This window comes from Dermacentor albipictus, chromosome 8 (assembly GCF_038994185.2).
Source record: "Dermacentor albipictus isolate Rhodes 1998 colony chromosome 8, USDA_Dalb.pri_finalv2, whole genome shotgun sequence".
Classification (NCBI taxonomy): Eukaryota; Metazoa; Arthropoda; class Arachnida; order Ixodida; family Ixodidae; genus Dermacentor; species Dermacentor albipictus.
In genome coordinates, this window is record NC_091828.1 from 19,106,606 (window position 1) to 19,130,415 (window position 23,810).

Sequence of the window (23,810 nt, forward strand, 5' to 3'; positions counted from 1 at the left end):
CAAAAGGACATAGAAGTCGCATTTCACGTACTGAGGAACACAAGACAGCGTGACACAGCACGAAAAACACAGCCAGAACGTGAGCCGACATCACGAGCCAGTGAGCAGCTTCGAGGTATACCTAAGCCTTTTTCCGCACTTGAAAACTTGGCTCTTGCAATCATCGTTGTCAGCAAAGTGATCACAGCTAATGTACTTGAAGCTGAGATACAGTGAGCTTCAGGCATGCCTATAACACTTTCTGGAAGGAGATACGGTAAACAAATTAACGAAACGCTGTCACGGAACGACACTTCACAGACGTAAACAAACCTTCAGCCATGAGCACTGCCCGCTCCGCCGAATGCACCCGGTCGCTGGCGAGGCGCACAACCTCATGGGAAGCGCCACGTGACCAACCTGTATCGGCTGAGGGGAGTTTTTTAAAACTCCCTGTCGGAGTTTTACGGGAGAACAAGATTTTTAAGCGGAGTAAAATCGCGTCATGTCGCCTTAATACTCCCGCAGCTAGCCAGCGGAGTGAAACGAGGGAATGGCGCTGTTTGGCTCCCATACATCGGAGTAAATATTTGAGGAGGGGAGGTTTTAGGGCACATCACCTCCTAAAAACTCTCAGCTGGGTTTATTTTCGTTTACAGTGTACTTTCGCAGCAGTGGCGATTGCAACCGAGGGGATCACCTCGGGCAGTCTTAGTTGCATGGACGCTTCGATCACAGCCAAAACGGAGCATTATCCCGATTGGTCATTGGGCGGTGTACGATGCCTATCTATGCGTATTGCCACCAGGCGTCCCGAGCCAGCGCTAAGAAAGAAGTCAAGACGGGGACACGCGTTCTGGAAGATGCTGGCGCTGAGAAAAAAAAGTTTAGACTGTGGAAGCGCGGCTTAAGGAATTTTACTGATTTTATTTGAACAGACAATTCTACGTTATACAGCGCCTAGATATTTCGAAATTTATTCATTAGAAATGGGAACAATTCTTTTTTTGCCCAATCCCCCATAGTGGGTAGGAGCCACATGCGTAATAGGAAGAATAAGTAGAGGACTCGCGCCAGCTTGGTCTGGGGCTTTATAACGAAAAAGCTACTCCAAACTTTTCTATTCGGATTCTGCAATCAGCCCTCCAGGATTGGTCAAAAAATTTTCGAGCCTCTACCCACTCCGCCTTCCTGTCATGCGACGTCATGAAAACCGCTTAAACTAAACGTAAAGTCGATCTTTTGTGAAATGTGAACACAGATTATGCATCATTAGACCGAACAAAAGAAAAATAATAATTCCTGATTTGACGCCTTTTTTCGCCAATAGCGACAAAGGCGTCGTTTGACCGATTGCTATTGGTCAAACGCTCTCGGACTGTTCCCACTTCACCTGCCTGTGACGAAACGTCACAAACTCGCGAAAACTCACTGCCTCGAAGTGATGTGTACGCGTTAAAAGCACGTCATTATGCTGAACAAAACTGAAATATTTTCTGAGTAGCAGGACAGTGCCCCGTTCTGAAGGAACAGAAGATGGTTGTCCGCCGATCACTGTGGCACTAACTACTCCGAGCCTCCGGGAAGCATACATTTATTTGCGTATAACAAAAATTGCGTACCTGCATCACCTTATCGAGACCTATCGGCAGGTATACGACATCACTCTGCCAACTCTTCTTTGCGAAGGATCCGTTTTAGCGCCGTTTGTAAACTTCCGTTGCACGCCGATGCAATTTTTGACCAGCCATCGCAAGCTAAGTAAGCGGAAGCGGACCAATCGAACACACCGGAACCACCCTCCTCATCCGGTTATCTACATTCACTGTGCTGGCTCGGCCCCATCGAAACTCTCTCCACTTGAGAGTGATACTCGCCTCTTCTCAGCCAATTAGATACGAAAACTGCTAAATGTAGGCAATGCTATTCGCTTTGAAAGGATAGGAAAGTTACATCCTACAAATGACAAGCGTGTTTGATAGAGCTTTTCAAACAACATTGCAGGTTATCGCCCGATGCTTGCGTCGGTTGTTGCGCAGATCTGATGTCAAGAGATTGGAATAAAAACATATTGCAATAGTTTTACGTTATAGGGCCCCACATGTCTATCTTGCCGACGCTGTACACGTATTTAGGTGCAATTTTGTTACAGTACACGTGCTCCCTTATTGCCTGTGCTTATCTACATAGGTCCGTGTACAATTTTCCCCCATCTGATCTGTTATTTTTCACACCGTCAACGTAATCCTGTATTTATTATTCTGGTTTTGATAACTACCGATAACATGTTATTCTCGGTTATTAAGATCCATGTCAAAGCAATAACTGCGTCCCGCCTGTCACTTCAGTACGCCTCATGATAAGCGGGGGCTAATCAACAGTTGGAAGAACTACAGAAAAAAAAAGTTAATCTTTTTTACGAACTAATGAGTCCTTAGATGTGATAGTACTGCTTTGCAAGTTGTACTCAAGTCAACAAGCAGCTTTCAGTATCGTTGCTGGCGTAACAATGAAAGAGGGTCGGTTGGAAAAAACAATGGTTTTATGGAGAATACAAGAACACTATATTCCCAAATACACGTCAGATACGACTGACTTACATGTTCAAGAAAACAGGCTTGTGGGCTAGTCGGTATTGCATGTTGATAGTTTTCAGCGCAAACAAACGCACGACGTGAGATAAGGCACACAGGACGCAGCGCTACTAACAAGTTATGCTTAATGGCATTGTCACAGTATATATAGCACCGTACAATAAAAGACGGAAAGGAAGTGTAGCGTAACCACAGCCTGACAGATCGCTTAACAGCGTTACAAGCAGTGACAAGAACAGTCTCTCCTCCTCTGACAACGCAAGAGATGGGCCGCTCAAGCAATCTTTGTTTCTGTTCATTTCGAATGCCTCTACGATTTCCCTTCTCAAGTTTATCAGAATCTATGGCCATCACTCTTGTCTTTTTAAACAAAGGTTTGCAGCCAAAACGCATGCAGTGAGCAGCTACACCACCGGTTACAGCCAGTTTATCAACATTGTTTGAGTGCTGTCGTAAGCTACTGTAGAGACATGTGCCAGTTTGTCCCGAGTATTCTTTCCCGCTTGACAATGCAATGCAGTAAACTACGCCTTCCATACATGGCACAACAAACTGTTCGCGATGGATTGCATCAGAAGCATTGCGTTTCTGCTTGGGATTGTTAACTTCCGCGCACCAGCTAGAAAGTCTTTTTGGGGCGGAAAAAAACAACGTCCACTCCATCTCTTTCTGGACATTTTTTCAGCCTCGCAAAAACTTTATAGCTTGTGCGCAAAAGTAAATAATCCCAAGCCAAGCGGTCAAAATTATTCCGGAGTCACCCACTACGGCCTGTCTCATCATAATTTCATTTTGAGACGTAAAACCCCACTTTATAAAAAGAATTATTGAAACAGCAAAGCCACCAAATAAATGGATTATCATTCTCCAGAAGCCAAAGGTCATTCTCTCTTACGCAGGTCAAGATATGGTTCCAGAACCGGCGCATGAAGTGCAAGCGCAGCCGGACCGCACTAAAGGCGGAGTGGGCGCCTAGTCCGTCTGTACCGAAGAGTCCTTTTCTTCTGCAGGCTGACACAGATCAAAAGAAAATCATCCCAGCGGGCTGTGCTGAAGCCTCCGAACCCAACTGCTTCAACTAATTACAGGACTATTTACACCTTATTATTTTTTCTGCGTCACTGCGATGTATATCGCGTTTTCTTTCAGAGAACTTAAGCCAGCTGTACTCGAGACGTACTTCTGATTCAAAGATACTAGGACCATGGCCACATCCATCCATGGTGCAAAAGACTATTTGTGAACTGGTGTAGTTTACAAGTTCACTAGGCTAGACGGACAGTTTACGGTCTTCATGTACAACATCCAGCATGCCAGCAGTGTTCAATTTCTCCCTCTTTTCCTCTAACATAATTTCCTTTACCACGAGTGCAGGGTAAAAAATCGGACAGCCGTCCGGTTGACGTTCCAGCCTTTGCACTCTTCGCTTTCTTTTTCTCTCTGCTCGATATACGACACTATCAGAATCGGACCGCTACGCACAACTCTGAAACTATGTGGAACTGGGAGAAAACGTGCTTATATCCAGAATCCATATATGCAAAATAAATACATCGAAATATGCCATTACAGCTGGGTCAAATGTAAAATAGTTCAAGAGCTAAGAGCATGACAATTTAGCGCTAAGGTTATTTTTCTAATGTGCTGATGGAATCTTGTTGTAAACTGCGGGGTACGGGATAGCAAACATGGACAGTTACAGAGGCACACACACACAGACACACCCATGAGCGCATTAGCAACTAGTGCAAACGCCCTCAGCGAAACCAATAATCTACGAAGGTTCCATACGTACGTGTTAGTGCAGCATCTGTTTTGTTGTCAAAACATTGGATGGGCTGTATCGAGGACCCCGCGACAGCGGGGTACGTGAAACGTCGTGCGCGTGCCGTAAAGGGTATACGTGCACTAGGCTAGAGTAATGACAACCAAATACGTAAATCACATTAATTCTACCAATAAAAAGCTTACACGCCTAACTTGTGTTACAGCTAGTGCGGGTCTTATCGTCTAATGTTGCAATCGTACTCGATCATTACCCATAGTGAACCCGTTTGTTTGGCAGGAGGTGTTTCGACACCACGTAACAAGCGCTGGTTCTGTCGTATTCATTTCTCTGCCTCTCCTGGTTTTAGTCGCGCTGTTTGAGTGTACTTACCTACATGAACCAACTAGCACTATCCAAGATATTCCTATTGTATATAGCTGGGGCTCCTCGGCTTGCCTAGTTCTCCTGCGCTTGCATTCATAATGTAGACGGACCGGTCCCGCCATGGTCAACGAGTTTGGATATCCCTGTCTTTCTGTGCTAGTCTCTTCCCTCCATTTCTGGGCCCTAAGCGTCGAACGTAGGGGTGCCATAGCCGAATATGCGTGAAACGTCTGCAGCAAATGCCACATTTGCAAGCCTTATAACACCTGATGGACGCCAATTACACTTCGACGAGTTTCACCTACTATGGCATAGGGAGCTCTCTCAAACGCGCCCACTCCTATTCGGATCGACGAACGTACTGCGGAGCTACACATCTCTGAATGTCATGCGTGATAATAAATGTACTTTCGATTGCGCGATGCTTGCCGCACCGACGGCGCCATGTGCCCGCGTGACACATGCACGATAAATTATTGGTTTGTTTACTCCGCAGAACCATACCGATATAGGGCACAATTCATTCCTGTATTAGAAAGCTTACACACATAGCTTGTGAAACAGCTAAGGGGTGTCGTATACGATGTAAACTTGCAATCGTGCTCACTCCTTATTTGTAGTGGACGCGCTGTGGTCAAAAGAGACAGGCGTGAATTGGCATCCCTCTGTCTTGCTGGCCGAGTTTCTTCATATCATTTCTTTACGCTACATGTCGAAGGCAGGGGTCTTAGGTCTTTTTTAAGGTCAAGAAATTTAATGTAACATTTTAGTTTCGATGTTAGAAAATTTTTTAAAATTTTATTTTTGGCAGAGAAATACAATGACCGCACCACGCTGCGCAATGTATTCCAGCGGTTTCGCGAATATGGCGTGTGCTTAAATGCAGACACGTGCAAGCTCAGTCAAGCCTTGGTGGATTTCCTGGGACATCGGATTAGGGCTCACGGACGTCAACCGAAGTAGGAAAACGTGGATGCCATTCTTCACGTGCAAATGCCGTAGAACCTTAGGTCGCATCTGGGCATGGTAACATACTGTCGCAAGTTTCTTCCCAACTCATCTACGGCCATGGCACGTTGGTATCGACTGCTCCGAAAGGAATCTAAGCAATAGGGAGTTCTCATACAACAGCGGTCATTCAGCAAGGTGAAGAACCTCCCCAAGTCCGCTGATTTTCTGGCACAGTGTGACCCACGCAAGGCTCTTGTCCTGGAATGCGATGCCTCCCCGGAGGGGATCGATGCAGTGCTTTCTCACGACGTCAGGGACAGGGTGCGTCGGCCCATTGGGTTTCGTTTGTAGCGTAAAGGTTAGAGCGTCAGGATAATGTGTTTGGTGGCCGAGGTCTGATGCTACCATCGGGCTCAAATATTTAAGCCAAAGAGCCTTCTTTGGCGTTCGGTGCGCATGGTTGGGCGCCGGCGCATGCGTGTTTCGTCGGAAGGACTGAGACGCGTTCGAACATGTAGGAAGGAAAAAGTTAGGAGGGATCATCGCGCAATGCGATTGAAGCGGAGCCTGTCGGCCCAACACGTGATCGCACGCCAAAGTGCATGGTTGGTTTTAGTGTTTCCCCTCTGCTGGCAGAGCGTGGCAGGGTAGCCGAACAATTAAGCGTGCACCGAATAAAAACTACTGCCACAGCTACTGGGAACCGAACGCCTCAGAAAATCTTAATTCTTCCTCCGTGATCTCGACGCAAGTGGTCACGCGCTGGGCCACAATTCAACAAAGGGCAGGCTTCACGGAGCGTTCGCTTGTCAAGCTTGTTGCGTGGCGTAATGCTCTCTCCTATCTTTTTTCTTCCTCCATGAGTGCGAATGCGTTAAGTCGGAAGAGGAAAGAGTGGATGCTGATTGGTCCTCGTAAGAACCTCCGTCGTGGTTGAACGCGTTCTCTGTAAAGCAGGCGCCGGCATTAAGAGAGGGCAGCTAGGGGGAGAAGGAAGATTTCGTGTTCGTCACCGAAGGCCAATCTCCTCTTTGAGACGCACATGAACAAGAGCTTCGAGGCGTTCAGTTTCAGTATCCATTGCTCAGTGGTGGTCCCCGTTTCTGTGGCGTAAAATTTACAACAATATTTTTGGGTAATAAACTCCTATCAGGACCAATAATTTGTTAACATGACCCGTGCATCCTAAAGGCTAATAATAGGCGCACAAGAAATATAAAAGCCATGGGCATGGTTGGACACATCACCACACATTTTCAAGGGGGACGTTCATAGTATCTATCCGTCTACTTGAACAAACATCCGCCGCTTGAACTGGTGGTTGCGGAGCGAATTGGTAGTCGTATCCGCTGGATGACTTTTGGCGAGACGCGTCCTTACTGCTTGCCGGCTCGCAACAGCTTAGCTTAGACCGACTCCTACACTTTGTTGGATCCGTGATTTTAAAGCGACCTACCGCAGGAGTATGTCGCCTCCGTGGAGCAATGGATTGGAGGAGAATGCGCAGGTGCTGCCATGGTTTGGTCGTCACAGAGCGCCCCTGTTTTCAACAGCGCCCCTTCTGTGGTAAAATTCGGTGAAAAAATTTCGCATGGTGTACTGACTATTGCACTGTGTGTGACTAGTGTTCTCTATCTAGTTATTCTCACATGCCTGCATCTTCTGCCTAGAAAAGGTCGAAACAAAGTGGCTCATGTGTATGTATTATTGAAAGGTGGCCCAGTGCGATATTCCAGGGGCAGGACCTGCGTGTCACGCGATTGCTGGAAATGCGTTCCTCATTTTGCTTGTACAAGGAAAAGATCATTTTTGCATTAAAAAAGGATATTAAAAGTCCAATTCCAAATATTTTGAGTTTTATTCCGCACTTAAATGGATACACTCTGCTCCTCTGAATCAAGTAGTGTGTTGCTGGAGAATGAAAGCTTGTCTGTCTTATAAAATGCCACAATTTCAGTTCAGTAAAACCCGTCTTGTAAAAGGAAACGCTTACTTGGTTCGTGCAACAGCCAGAATTCTTTCCAATTTTCCTTTGCTCAGTAATTTTGTCATGTCAGGCAGCCGTCATTCGCTTGTAGTCAGGCTAATGTTCCAGTCTATCATCCTCAGGCTATCGTAATTGAATCGCTGTCACTCCATGATCATTACCGTCGTCATCTTCACGCCATCATGCCACATACTAAAGAGCTCAATATTGCAATAGTTTATGACGCCGTCATAAAACACGGTTACCGACATCAAAATATATTTCAGGACTATTGCTAGAGTGCCCATATGCTATCTGCAGTCCACAGAAGCTGTTCGCTTACTTTGACATGGTTTCTATACAAAATACAAAACGAAGCCTTCTTCGCCAATAGATGCTAAGCTGTGAGAAGTTTTCGCAGCTGAAACTAGATGCCATCATTAGTTTTCTTTCCGTAGAGTTAGTGTATATGATACCAAAGGTATATGCTGCCCTTTAGGTCACTGGAACTTCCTTAAGTGACTTTAGCACAAAGCTATAGCTACTGTATACGCTGCCAAAGGGCTATGCTACGTTTGGTAGAACATACAGTAACTCCAGCTTTGCGCTAAAGTCATTTACGCAAATTCCAGTGACCGAAGGGCCTCTTCTCAAGCCTGGGCATTCTGAGCTGACAAGCGCAATAGGATACGCGCTAGCGATCGTGTCTGCAATGTATTACACTACTACACCCTGCGAAAAGGGATGAAATGTGAAGCCAAACGCCATGCGCCCGCTTACTCGTGGACGCCGCGCTCCCAGATGGAGAGCCGGCATCAGTCGCACTAGAGCGTATATATAAATGGCGGTGCTGTGACGTCAGTCACAGTGACACACCACTTCGATAATTATTGAAGGCAACATCAGTTATTTGTTTGATCCGCTGCTTCAATAGAGAAATTAAAGTTCAGCGAAATAATAAAAAGTACAAAACAAAGGTCTGCTATCCTTGTTTTACCTTGCACGTAGCAAGAGAAATGCACTTCCTTTTCGTCTGTTTGTTCCCACGTCGTGCACTTGCGCGCACACAGCGAAGGTTGCATCATTTTCTACCGCATCCAAGCGCGCGATCATGCGCTTGTACTCACTCGTGTCCGCCTCAGTGTTCATGTGGCACTCACGTATACCGCTATAGTTAGGGGCATCGTGGCTGACGGCAGTTCCAGTTGTTCAATGACGCAGTGTATAGCGGTAAGGTTCCATAGAAAAGGGCCAGCCCTTACAAACGTGCGCACACTGAGGGATCTATATCGCAGAAGCAGGCAGACAACAACGCAGCATTTCTCGTGCACAACTCGCAAGATCGTGCGCAGGGCGAAAGGAAAAAAAACGCAAACGCTCGCGACCTCGCGTGCGACGCCGTCTACACAATGGCGCCTCACAACAAAAAGGCAAAAAAGAAACTTCATAGCCTTACACTCTGTGAAGAAGGATGACCAGCGAAGCTGTGTAGGTGGGCCCACGGAGGAAGGAAACTAAGGAGAGGCCCTGACGTCACTCTTTGTGAAGCAAAAGTGAAGCCGGAAGTTGGCGTTGCTTATGGCGATGCTCCGCCTTTTGTGCCACCCTCCTCTCTTGTTTACATCTTTCGCGAAACCACGCCGCGCTGCGCGTGGTTTCGCGCGCGGAGCGCGCGCGCTCGCGCAACATCCGGCAGAGCACGGTGCAGGTAACACAGCGCGACAAGACACGGTGACTAACGCAAACCCGCCCACACAGCGCCTTTGCCACGGCACGAAACCTACCAGAGCAACACGCGTGAGCGCTCAAAATCAGAACAACGCCGCCATTGTGGCCCAAAAGGCGTGGCCATACAACAAAAAATAAAAAAATAAAAAAGCAGCAAAAAAATGAGAACCTACTACGTCATTTCCGCCACACTTTTCTCCTGGCGCGCGGAGGGGGTAGGGCCTCTCCTTAGTTTCCTTCCTCCGTGAGGTGGGCCCCTTAATGCAGAGCTGCACCCCTGCCACGGGTCGGCCCGGCATTGCACTATCATCGGCAGCGGTCCACCTATGGGGAGTGCTTAAAGGGACACTAAAGCGAAACCAATAAATCAGTTTAGACTACTGAAGTATTGTTTAAGAGCCCTGCAGGCAGTCATTTAAAAAAAATAGTTTGATTATTAGATGAGAAAATGAAGGTCGAAGTATCAGTATTTGAATTTCGCGCCGAAACCGCAGCGCCGGTACGTCAGCGTGACGTCAGGGATTCCAAGTGTGTTTTCGAATTTGGCCCGCGTTGGCTGAGTAAAGGTTCCCGAAACTTGCCATGTTTGATATTTAGTTCCTTTAGAACACAATGTAGTCAATGTGTACCGCTATATATATTTAGTAAGCCCTAGAACATGCTATCAAAATCCAAGACGCCACAGCTTCCAGGTGCGGGAACTTAAGTAGGCGTCGGCACCCGTATTTCGTTCTTGCGCTTTTTCTGGCTTACCAAACATCTTATCGCTGTAAGATTTGTGTTTTTGGTGTTGTAGAACGGTAATTTACTGATGCAGAAGAAATCATTTTTCACTTTCACCTCCGCCGCGGGACGGCACGGCATTGCACTACTTCGAGATAGGCCCACGTATGGGGGGTTCAGGATTTCGTAAAGGCTACTAAACAATAGACCATATTGTTACGTCCAAGCGCGTAAAAGGGACGCGGGGATCAAGAAGAGGAGGGAAGAGGAGAACGAAGAGTGTGCAGTGGCCATTCATGTTGTTCGTAGCCTGCCGTTCCTGCTCTCGCACGCCTAAATAAACCCATTTTCCCCGTGCTTGTAACAATATTCACGCTATCAATCCGGTGATAGACAACTGTGCGGGAAATAACCAACCCTTATATATAGCTTTCATTAATTACGAGAAAACGTTTGATTCAGTCGAAAACTTAGCAGTCATGGAGGTATTACGGAATCAGGGTGTAGACGAGCTGTATGTAAAAATACTGAAATATGTCTGTGTCGGCTCCACAGCCACCGTAGTCCTCCATAAAGAACGCGACAAAATCCCAATAAAGAAAGGCGTCAGGCAGGGAGATACGATATCTCCAATGCTATTCACAGCGTGTTTACAGGAGGTATTCAGAGACATGGATGGGGAAGAATTGGGGATAAAAGTTAATGGAGAATACCTTAGTAACTTGCGATTCGCTGATGATATTGCCTTGTTTAGTAACTCAGGGGACCAATTGCAATGCATGCTCACTGAACTGGAGAGGGAAAGCAGAAGTTTGGGTCTAAAAATTAATCTGCAGAAAACTAAAGTAACGTTTAACAGTCTCGGACGAGAACAGCAGTATACGATAGGTAGCGATGAGCTGGAATTCGTAAGGGAGCACATCTACTTAGGGCAGGTAGTGACCGCGGATCCGGATCGAGACTGAAATAATCAGAATAAGAATGGGCTGGGGCGCGTTTGGCAGGCATTCTCAGATCATGAACAGCAGGTCGCAATTATCCCTCAAGAGAAAAGTCTATAACAGGTGGGTCTTACCAGTACTCACGTACGGGGCAGAAACCTGGAGGCTTACGTAAAGGGTTCTACTTAAATTGAGGACGACGCAACGAGCTATGGAAAGAAGAATGATGGGTGTAACGTTGAGGGATAAGAGCAGATTGGATGTGGGAACAAAAGCGAGTTAATTAAATTTTAGTTAAAATCGAGAAAAAAAGGGAATGGGCAGGACATGTAATGGGGAGGGAAGATAACCGATGGTCATTAAGGGTTACGGACATGACGCCAAGGGAAGGGTAGCATTGGGCGGCAGAAAGTTAGGAGGGTGAATGAGATTAAGAAGTTTGCAGGGGAAACTTGGCCACAAGTAGTACATGACCGGTGTAGAGAATAAAGGGAAAGATCTGACATCCGCCCGTTCATAGCATTTGCTACAGAGGAAACCCATACGGGTTCCTTGAAAGAAATCCTCATAGTTGAAGAAAAGTTCATCCTGGTCCAGGACTCGAACCCGGGACCATCGCCTTTCCCGGGCAGCTGCTCTACCATCTGAGCTAACCAGGCGGCTAGCCGATGGCAGGGCGAAGTCGAATTTGTCGACAACACGAAGCAAAGGCAAGTATTTGACGTAGTAGTTCGGCGGAAAGCCGCAAGGTGGAGATACGTAATGAATAAAGAGAAAGATCAGACATCCACCCATTCGTAGCATTTGGAGAGAAGTAATGAACAAAGGGAAAGATCAGACATCCACCCGTTCGTAGCATTTGCTACAAGCAAAAGCAAATGCTATAATACACAGTTTCGCTGGTGATTCTTTTTCACAGAGCGGAAGGGCACTGAGTTTTTTTTTCAAATCTTGCTGAACGGTTCTCGAACAACTAGATCATTTGATTATGTAGGGGAATGTCTAGTGTATGATGTGGTTCATCTTATATATGAGGCAAATCAGCTAAGCAATAAATTCAAATACGACAACTGGCCCCCTCCTCCTATCTCTCCGATACACAAAAGTTATCCTTGTAGCGGAAGAGGACTGATGGCCTAACCACGTAAGTCTTGTAATCGTATAGTGCACCACCTTTTTTCACTAGCACATTGACTAGCGTTAGCTGGAACATACTGTACACAGTACGTTGCTTCAGACGTTGCCTCTCGCAAGCGCAAGCACCACATTTGCGTTTAGAATTTTAGTATAACTACCGGGTGAACGGTAAGAAGCGGAGAAGCAGAAGTCAATGACCTATACAGATTTAGTCAGCAAGCATTACCTGCGCCCGTGAAGCAGCTCAATCCCGCAGGTGTCACTAATGGAGACGCATAAACACTAATGCTGGCATTCCTGTGATGAATGTATAGGCGGTTTTTTGTTTGTTGTATCTAAGCAAACACATTTCTTACAACTTACTGCATAGGCGGGAGTGAAATTAGGCTAAATGTTTTCGGTAGCCAAAGTAAAATCGACAAATTTCATACAATGCACACGTGACTTCGGCAATTAGACAGCATGGCTGTAGAGGTAATTCATTCAAAGAATCTACCAAGTTGACATTTTCAAATTTCCTGTGTTTTCCAGGTTTTCCCTGAGTGCCTTTATAAAGTTCCCTGGGTGACGCAGAACTATGTTGTATGTCAAGATGTGCTGAAACAATTCGTCCGATGCTGTCGCTCTCTAATAAGCATGTGAAAAAAATTAAAAACGACGACTTAATCCAGTTTGAACACTAAGGAGTAGTGTTTATCTTATTCAAAAAGAGAATAGAAGGGAGGGGTTGGTAAAATGCACAGCAAATAAAATGTACCGAAAAAAAAATGCAAATCGAGTCAGACATTCTCAAATACGAGTAAAAGAATAAAAAGAAGATGCATACACAAGAAAAATATTCTCGAATATGAGCTATTTCTATATGAACTATATGAGCTATATGAGTGTTCCCAGACGCAATGAAGCAAGCCCGTGTGGCCGTAATACCTAAAGGTGGTTCCGTTAAAGACAAGAACAATTACAGAAATATCAGTGCGTCCTATCTTTGCAAAGATAGCGGAGAACATAATACATAAAAGACTTTGTGGCTTTCTGACGGCAGCCAATATAATAGTAAGCGAACAGTTCGGGTTTAGGAAAAACAAGTCTGAAAGCGCACTTCTTGAAATAAAGGAGCACATTGTATAAATATAAACTGGCCCTAGAAATATTGCATCAGCGCCGAACAACACCTGTCCAAACTAAATATCAAGTGAGACCTGGTCCGTACTGCCTACGAAATAATTTATTACCTAGGCCTCGTTCTCGTACAAAATATGGCGATCAAAAACTAAGTTTTATGATACCAGACCTTCTCAACGAATATCCGCAAATAGCTGAAGCACTCGCTACAGCTACCACAGTGCACATTTTCGGAAAAATGCTCAGAAATGTTTTTCTTAACACAGACTAAAAATCGTGCCCGACTGATCCCAGTTGGTTTCCGCTTACTCTGTGTCTTGACTTTTGATTCTGAAAGTCCAATATATTTTCTGTGCCCGGACGACTGTTGTTTCGGCATACCTGTACAATGTATCTGATTGTGTCTGTATTTATGTTATTGATGTAATAAAAAAAAAGGAAGCACACTTATTCATGTTTAAGTTTTACCGTGTTTCAAATTGCGGCTATGGTATTCTATACGTTTTGTTATTAATTTATGTGCTTGTGTGACCGCAGCTGCCAAGGGTGGCGAGGCCAAGTCAGGCACGTTCAGTGCCTTTTCTCGCGTCCCCCAAGGCATTTCTGTAAGGAATGTCGTGCATAAATGAAAAAAAAGAAAGAAATAAATAAAGAAAGAAAGAACTGACAGCAAGATCAGTTGTATGAGGCTCGAACTTTGTCACAATTGAAATTCTCTCTTTACAGCTTGTAAGTCGACCTCAGCTGTCCTGACATACTCTCAGACCACGCACGGCACCTCACTGTTGTGTTTCACTGCTTTCAAGTTTATTTTCGTTAGCATGATGAACACCTGCACCTCGGCATCAGCCAACACTCTCGTTTTTTTTTAGCTCAAGCTCCCTCAAAACGGCGGCAGCACGCTATCTTTCTCGTTCATTCCTCAATGCGTAGGTCATTTCTGTTCTCGTCCTCCTTCCGCCGCTCGTTCGTTCCACAGACAATTTGAAGCACCTTCTTGGTCAGTTGTATAGTCAACGTCTGGTCTGATTTTTCGAACTGCCTAGGGGCCGAAAAAACGGCCGAAAAATCAGCCAGTTTGGAAAAAACAATGAATACATGTCTTTTACTGCCCTCAAGTGCTCAACCGCCACAGGCACATTCGAAAAAGTTCTGAAGACCTGTCAGTACACGTATTCGTCATATAGGTGTTCGTGCTGTGACAAGAGATATCGGGTGCACGCGTGTGTAATTAAGGAATCCATACTGTGTCCTGGGGCAACAGCCCCCTCCCATGCTTGTTATGCTTTACCGCAACACAGTTACGTATGCTTCACCAAGTAACACTTGTGTACAGAGGCGAAGCTGACTTTGGGGAACCGGCATTATGCAACGCATTGTGCTTTCCGAGCTTCGAAGCCAATCATCATCATCATGTATTGTCCCTTAAAGGCCCCTGTCGGGGTATTACATAAGGGGGGACAGTATACAAGGTAGATAATAAGAACAAAGGTTAAAAAAATATAGAACAGTTCAACACAGGGACAGAAAAAGAAGCAAGGAACGCGATAGTTAACACGGTGCTTGGCAATAGTGCCTTGAAGCCACAAGCGCCACACATGTCGGCGAAATGTTAGGGCAGCAAGGCGAGTACACAATGGTTACAGGGAAAAAAAACTCAATTCAGGAAAAGGGATAAAAATTCATGAACACAAGTTGGAGCAAAAAGAAACATGTCAATCCAGATGATTTAACAACATCACCCTAAACCTTGTCGAGTCGTGCTCATTAGTTAGTGAATCGGGCAGCAGGTTCCATTCTTCAATTGCGGTCGGAAAGAAGGACTTGTTAGAAGCATTAGCGGAGCCATGAAGTCGTTGGACGCTATTTGAATTGAATAGGCGGCGCGATGTACGAATGGGAGGAGATATAAGGGAACCACGCAGATAGGGGAAATTGAAATATAACCTATGGAATAAACACAAGCGTGCAACTTTTCGTCTGAGAGCTAAGGAAGTGAGGCCAAGTGATAGTTTAATGGAGCTTACGCTGGAATGAAAGTCGTATGTCGACGATATGAAGCGTGCTGCACGGTTCTGGACGGATTCAAGCATGTTAATTATGTAGGACTGATGAGGACCCCAGATCGTGGATGCATGTTCAAGCCTACTGCGGACAAAAGTTTCATATGCCAGTTTTTTATGTTAGCGGGGGAAGTGGGAAGTGATCTTCTGATAAAAACAAGTGTAGGTGAAGCGTCGGCCGTGATTTTCGTGATATGATCAACCCAAGTTAATTTGCTATTGATTGTGATGCCAAGATAACGATAAGATTATACCTGCAATAGGTCCTCAGAAAATAAAGAGTAAGGATATGTTAAATTAGAGCGCTTCCGAGAAATTTGCATAAAACTGCACTTCCTAGTGTTTCATTCCATTGCGAAAACCACAAAGGCGGAATCGGTGCCGTTGCTGAAAGCGGCGAATTCTTCCAATAAAAAACATGGCACCCAACGGCAAGAAGCGTAAGAGCGAACGTCGAAGGAGCTAGGCTTAGTGTTACCGCAGTGGTGGCTACAGCTGCCAGCGGATTGCGTGCGACAGCGCAGGTTCGAGGCGGTGAGGCAATCAAAACGATAGCGGTAGTGGCTTTAATACCGTTTCGGACATGTAGTCACGGCAAAAAGTCCAGAAAATCGGACGCCGAAGGGTTCTTGCGTCTGAAATTTCAGACGCTCTGCTACCTACACTTTAGAGTACGTGATGGTGCCGCGAAGCCTTACGAATTATCTGGCATTCGGAAAGTCGATCGTTCACTGTACACTGGCAACTCCTCCCGCCGACGACAGTGTGTCAAAGACAATTCGTTAAGCTTTCTGTCTGTTACTCAAGCCAGTATCACCGCTACTTTCGTTCGCCTTCAATAAAATTACAGCTAGTTTTCCCTGACAGAAGCAAAAATCCTTGAGTGTTTTCTTAGTTTTTCCAGAATATTCAAAATCTTTGAGAATTCCCGGTTTTGCCGGTTTTATCGATGGGTAGACACGCTGTTCATTGTTCTTATTTGCCTTTCGTCTAAATTGAACATGTGTTTGAATCATCCTGTACGATTTCCCGAATGCTACACATTCCGAGAGGCTGAAGCTTTGCATAAAGAATAGTTTTTTTGTTATTCGCTGCCTAACACCGGGTACTGGGGAAATTTTTTTTTTCAGGTGCATTTACATTATGTGAGTCAGCCATTGTAAGCATATCGAGGAATAATTTCCGTGAAAACACGATAATGCTGCCTCCACATAGTTCTGGTTACAGCCATTTAGGCAGTAGGGCGTTTCGAATTTGTATTTATGGACAGACTTATAGTAATCTTTAAAAAAAAACAAAAAGAGACGATTTCACCACCAAACACTGCCAAGAAGGCTGCAGATTCTTGATGCAAGGCCGCTGGTATGATAAGCTCTCGGGTGTGTGCTCAGCAGAAGCACCGCGAATGCAGGCAGAGCGTGAACTGGGGAATTTCTTAAGCTAGATATCCGGAAAGTTATTCCAAATTTGCCAATAATGTAGATTGTGCTGGTTATTAGCTTGCATTTTGGACACATGTTCAACCCACGTAAAGCTATGGGTAAAGTATGCTTACTCTGCTCGTAGTAACGATATAGAAAGTTTTTTTTCTCTCTCTATAATCTCTTCACATTACTTACGTAGCGCCATTTCTCAACTGGTACAAAGCTGAAAACACTAAACTGGACATCATCATCAGAGGAGCTTATAAGCAGGCCTACCCAACCACACCAGCACGGAACTTCTACTATAGTTAGATATCCACAACACGCTAGAAGAGTTAATCGAAGCACAACCTCGATCCCAACTGGAGCAGCATACCCTCACGGAAAGGGGCCGCATCATTCTAACGAATCCTGATATCACCTACCACCGTGAGCATGGAGACAAACACCCAATACCACGCGACATTCAGCAATGTATACACGCCGACCCTATTCCCCAAAACATGCATCCAGACCACAACAAAGTACGCAGGAAGGAACGAGCTATCTCCCCCATCAAAGCTTACGCCAACACCGCGGGCGTCACCTTCGTCGATGCAGCTGAATACCAAGATGGAAGTCGCTTTGCGGCGGTTACCACAGAAGGCGGCTTGGTCCGACATGCTGCCAGCATCGTTACCCAAAATGCCGAGACGACCGAGGAAGTGGCCATCGCCCTGGCCACTCTTGCCTGCCACACCATACTGAGCGATTCTCGCACAGCAATCAACAACTACATCAAGGGTCGTATTTCTCAACAATCACTCCGTATCTTATAACAAGCCCGGAATTCGTCTGAAAATCAAATCACCCTCGTCTGGATCCCAGCACACACAATGTCCACCCGCAGTTCACCAACCTCAACGAGGTTACACACTCCGTAGTACGAGGACTAGTAAACCGTGCCGGAGACGGTGCAGGTGTATCCGCAGGACGCGTCCGCCTTAGAAGATACGAATTTGTGAAGTCGTTTTACCTCGAGAGAAGAACTTTCCCCACCCCTCACCGCAAGTTAAACAAAGCACAGGCAACCACCCTTCGCCTGTTATAGACCAACACGTACCCCTCCCTCACACGCTACCACATCATACACCCCGACATATACCCAAGCCACACGTGCAAGATCTGTAAAACTCAATCAGCAACGCTCCCCCACATGCTATGGGAGTGCAGACATCAATGCCCAGACCTTAATCCCGTGACTCTCTGGTTGAGATGGCACGCCGCCCTGCGCAGCTCCCATCTCGACGACAAACTCTGGGTGACCCAGCAGGCCTACGAAGCGGCGAAGAGGCAAGACCTCGACGTCCTATCGTGGGAGGCCTAGGCCCAGCCGACTAAACTACTGGTTCTCATTAAAGTTCACTCTCTCTCCCACAGCACGCACAGCACACACACACAGCACAGCATGCACTATTCCTAATGTCACTTTTGTACGTTCCTGTGGTTATATTCTTCGTAGAGCGACTGTCTTCTTCTTACTATACGTCATAGCAGAGCAGCAGTCGGGCCTTTTTAGAAGCACCAACGTGTACTTATAAACACTTCAAAATAAGCAAAACAGAGAAATAATTGCGACAAAGTGACCATGTATTGTATTCCATTTTGATAGTTTCGCATGTTTCGTAAAGTGGCACCATATAAACCACCTTCAAATAGAATGCTGTTTTCGGGACCCCATGACTTGCTTCAATGTAAAGTGACACAGTGTAAGCCTAGCCAAGGTACTGATTGAAGCAACGCAGCTGTTAATAACAATAACGCGCGAAATTGTTTAAATGCAATGGCTCAGTCAACACACATTCTCATAAGTACATGAGTGTCTGTGTATTCTCAGCCATCCTAGTTAATCACATTAGCAGTAATAAACATCGCATCCCACAAGCTCAGAAACGCATGCTATCACAGTATGTGACGTTGAAATCACCGACGAATATGGCGCTTCGCCATAATCAACACCATAGAAGCGGTATTCCGTGCAGTCCCTTTATGCTTCACTAGCAAAGTTGCCGAACGTAGATCAGCTTGGGCAGGAATTTTCATATTCTCTGCAACATGCCCAGTTTGGTATTTCGTGATAAATGGTATGGCATATGGTTCAATTACAAGGGTAGCGTTATAGCAAAAATTGATTTTCAAGCACTCTGTCGTAGGTTCGTCCAACGGTAGTAACGCGGCCTGTACATTCATTGAGTTTTCACACTTGGCGTTGTTAGATATGGAGCTGTTTCCTGCGATTACTTCGAGTTCCCCAAACCACTTCGAGTCGCAGCACAGCTAATTGAGGAATGCCGAAGCATGAAAGCACATTCCAGAGGAGCGGCCGAGCAAACAAGTTTAAGGCAACAAGTTCACGTGCCAACAAGTTCGTGCGCCGCCGGGATTAGCAGGTGGGCCTCGGACAATGGAGCATGAGCAGCCCTCCCCTTCTCCTCGTTAGAAGTGCATTGCCAGTCTGCGAGGCAAGACCGCAGAAAGCCGCCAGGTGTGACACCGCGACACGGGCGGCTACCATTGGCTGAAAGTGGCGTCATCGGAGCGGACTCTCCCATTGGTGAAACATGACGTGACTTACAGTGCTCGAAGGGTTTATAAGAAGCCTTCCAGAGAGACCTGAGCATTCTGGGACATTCCCTGCTTCCCTGATTCACCTCTCTCGAACTTCTTGCCGCGGGCCGCAGCGTCCGAGTTGCTGCCGGCCCGTAATGTCTGTACGAGTGTTACTTGTCGCTCACCTCTCTGTATATAATGTAGAATAAATACTCCCAAGTTTGGTTTTCATCCCGGAGTCCGTCCTCCAACCCCTACATCTGGTTGGCAGCGGTAGGATCGCCTCCGAATGCATCAGCTGGTGGCAGCGCTACGGATCAACCTTCGTCAAGAGAGATCATAAGGAACCGGGAAGAACGAAGAAGAGAGAGCCTTCGTCGAAAGAGGTCCGAAGAAACTGGGAGTAGCGAAGAAGGAGCGAGCCTTCGACCCAGCGAGTCCGGAGGAACCGGGAACAGCGGACAAATGAACCGGATGGCAGGGTGCTGCAACCGTAAGTGAGCGCGTGGTTTTTTTCCTTATGATTCGCCAGACTCAAAGGTTGTGTGTTCAATTTTGATAGTTCTGGGAATCGGGAGTTTGATGCATTGTGTGTTTGCACAATTAATTAAGGAAAACAGTTTTAACCACCTGTCGGGGCAGCTGCTATGGATCTTAGAAGGTTGACGAGGTTAGACTTGTTGTTGGTGTGCGACGATTTGGGAGTTGAGGCGGACGAACGGATGGAAACGCCAGCTATCATAAAGGCGATTAACGATAGTGGCAATGATGGCAAAAGCATTGAGCTTGCTTGGGAGGTGATACAGGAGCCACGGGAGCGTGTACGTCGTGTAAGTTTGCGGGAGCGTCGTGAACTTAGGAGTAAGCGTCAGCGTGAAGAGCGCGAGAATGAACGGAAGCATGAGCTTCAAGAACTTACTCTTAGGTGTGAGCTTCACGATCGTGAGAATCAACGTAAGCTTGAGCGTGAGCAAAAGTATGAGAGAGAGAAGGCAGCCCTGATCAAAGAGATACAGTATTGTAATCAGTTATTGGCACAGAGACAACGGCTGTCTGAGAATTCTGTACGTAGTACAGAGCGAAAGAATGAGGCAGCATCGAGCGGATTTTCGCCAGAAGCCGACGAGAAGAGTAGTGCCTGTGAGATTAGCTGCAGATTCATAAGTAAAGGGAAAAGGCTAGCTGCTAACGATGCCTTAGTGGCAACAGAGGCCGTTAAAGGCCAGAGTGAGAGCGACGAGGTGCTGTGCCAACAGATGACTGTAGAGACAGCTAGGCCAGCTGCGAACAAATTGGCACAGTTACCATGTGTGTGCGTCGCTGGTAATGTTAGCGAGGTTGCTAGCGAGGAAAAGGGTACTGCTGACCCGACAGAAGCGAGCACCCATGTAGAGCCAGATGTGCGTGCAGAAGTGAAGTGCGAGCTGAGCAATGCAGTTGAGGGTAATTCTCAGGATTGCGAGCTGTGTAGCTCAAGAGAATACAACTGCATTGTTCAGGGATCGGTGCGGCTCTCCGCCAGTCTAGATGGCCTAGATAGGGATGATTCAGTTGTTAATCATTCGGACTGTGCGCGTGAGACAGCGATCGATACCGACGGGCTGTGTGCCGATTCACAGCGTGAGCTGGGCAATGTAGTAGAGGGCAGTTCGCAAGAGTGCGAGTTGTCTTACTCGAGTAAAGCCTGCTGCATTGTGCCAGAGTCGGTTGGGCTGTCCGCCAGTCGAGGCAAAGTGAGAGTAGATTTAAATGTAAATCACTCAGACTGTGCGGGTAAGAGACCGATCCGGGCCGACGAAATGTGTACCGGCCAGCACGAGGCACGAGAAGGCGACATGAAGGCGAGTGCAAAGAGAAAGCGCCGTAAAAAGAAGCGCAGTAAAGACCGAAAGTCGGTAAATAATGTAGCGCCGCCAAAAATGGCGAGAAACCCAAATGGGCAGGGCGCGAGGAGAAGAAAGGTGCGGTCGTCACTGACGATGTTGACGCATACTAAACGTTCGAGCCACAGGTCAAAGGGGGACCGCGAAGAATGTTCTGCACGGACGCGGACAGAGGGCACGAGGCTGTTTAACTCCTCGTCGTTCCGTAGTTCTTTTCATAGCTCAGCGTGCAGTTCGAAGAAACGCAAGGTGGCAGGACGAGACCAGGTGGGGAGTAGCGACGCGGTCAATCGAGTTCGTGTTGAAAGCGGGGCGCGGGGACGCAAATTGGCAGGAGACCGTAACGTCTTGGGGGAGCTGATAGTGAATCAGCCCTTTTGTTGTCTCTCGGCAGCCAGAGTAGCTTTCAAACCACGCCCACCGCGGGTTCGACTCAAAGTATGAGTCAGACGTAAGCGTTTGGAAAGGGAGGCCAGAAGCGCTTCCGTAGAAATGAAGTGTGTTGTTTTTTATTTTGAGCATCGGAAAGTTTTCGCGATTTGAGACTGAGATTTCTTTCAATATGTAAAGGTTTGAGCTTTGTTTCTTTTCGTTTGAGAAAAGCTCCGACATTTGAAAGACGCGTTTGTGTAAACATGTAGTCTCGCGAGATGTTCATTAATAAGTAGATAGGCTTTTTTTGTGTGTGTGTGAGTAACCTGAGGGTCAAGGTTATCGTTCAGAGGCCTATGGTAAAGCGCGTGTGTTATTTAACCTTCTTTCTTTTTAAGCGTTTTTGAATTTTGTAAGGTTAAGCGCGTAGATTTGAGTGAGTGCATGATTTGCACGGAGAAGCGTTCTTAGTTCCATTGGCGCGTGTCCTGTGTGGACGGAAGGAGGCAGATCTATGACTGGGTTGCTAGTGTGTGTTGAGGGCAGCCGTATTCTGACTTCTTTAGTGAACGTGCGTGGAAAGAGTTAGTAGAAGACGCATCATTTTAAGAGTTCTGCGGAGTGTGTAAGTCCCGCGAGTTTAATTGTTCGTTTACGTCACGTGTCCTGTAGGACTTTCAGGGAAGAAACGTGAGTAAGCGTAAATGAAAAGTTTGCCTACAACGCAAGTACGCGTTTTGTTTAGTGACCACAAGGCTAGTGCGCTTGTGATTACGTACTTGTGAGGTTGACCAGATTGTTCAGTGGCGCCAATACGTGCGATAAGTACGCCACTGCGATAGATTGGAAACATGCTGTTCGTGTAGTTAGGCCACTTAAGTTATGTTCGGCTGTTTTCATTTGTTGTTTGCATCGTCAACGACCCTTTTGTTTTGCAACAACAATAGTACTCTGGTCTTGTCGGCAATCGAGGAGAAATGGATAGCTGTTTTGAGGGGTGGTTACAACTGTTTTGTCGAAATTGGGGAACTAAAAGATCAGGGTTGATTTTGACTCAGTAATAGCCTGGCGAGTCAGGGGTGAAGAGCCTGCGCTTACGCGTGGTGCAGCGCTGTGTTGTTTGGTTTGTTTGACGTATGTTCTCCAGGGCCCAGGATCCCGAGGGTTGTCAAACGAGGCTCGACCCCAGTACCCTGCAGCTTCTTTCAGCGTTCCTCATGACCAGCGAATTGAGTTCACCGGCCATTCAGAACAACCGGGGCGAGGACGAGCTGTTAGATATGGAGTTGTTTCCTGCGATTACTTCGAGTTCCCCAAACCACTTCGAGTCGCAGCACAGCTAATTGAGGAATGCCGAAGCATGAAAGCACATTCCAGAGGAGCGGCCGAGCAAACAAGTTTAAGGCAACAAGTTCACGTGCCAACAAGTTCGTGCGCCGCCGGGATTAGCAGGTGGGCCTCGGACAATGGAGCATGAGCAGCCCTCCCCTTCTCCTCGTTAGAAGTGCATTGCCAGTCTGCGAGGCAAGACCGCAGAAAGCCGCCAGGTGTGACACCGCGACACGGGCGGCTACCATTGGCTGAAAGTGGCGTCATCGGAGCGGACTCTCCCATTGGTGAAACATGACGTGACTTACAGTGCTCGAAGGGTTTATAAGAAGCCTTCCAGAGAGACCTGAGCATTCTGGGACATTCCCTGCTTCCATGATTCACCTCTCTCGAACTTCTTGCCGCGGGCCGCAGCGTCCGAGTTGCTGCCGGCCCGTAATGTCTGTACGAGTGTTACTTGTCGCTCACCTCTCTGTATATAATGTAGAATAAATACTCCCAAGTTTTGTTTTCATTCCGGAGTCCCGTCCTCCAACCCCTACAGCGTGCACACGAGCGCAGATGAGATATTGCATATGATGAGTCTTCATAGGGTCACAAGCGAAGACAGCAATTAGTGCAGTGTATTACACTGTCAACTAGTCCAAGAACAAGGGCTTGATGTAACAATGTCCTGGCCGTTCATGCTGCGGCTCGAAGCTGATGACGGCCACAATCGCTGCACTGAGTCCTCGACATGGTGACCAGAACCAGGTACACAGCGAGTCGTCCTCGCAGGGCTGGTTTGTGTGAGGCTGGAAGTCTACCCTAAGCAGACAACCTGACCCAGTGAAGTTTTCACATTGGAAAAACACAAG

The 23,810-nt window shown here is 46.7% G+C and overlaps 1 protein-coding gene across 4 annotated transcripts in view; it reads left to right on the forward strand.

The window, feature by feature from the left end:
* The window catches only part of LOC135919576 (homeobox protein Hox-C4-like), a 95,493-nt gene extending 91,351 nt beyond the window's left edge, over positions 1-4,142 (forward strand). For all 4 annotated transcript variants that reach the window (XM_070523102.1, XM_070523105.1, XM_070523103.1 and 1 more), the window contains one exon: positions 3,473-4,142. In XM_070523102.1, the coding sequence (XP_070379203.1) occupies positions 3,473-3,655 (183 nt within the window). In that variant the 3' untranslated portion in view covers positions 3,656-4,142. The remainder of the gene's footprint in view (positions 1-3,472) is intronic.
* The last annotated feature ends 19,668 nt before the right edge of the window (positions 4,143-23,810 follow it).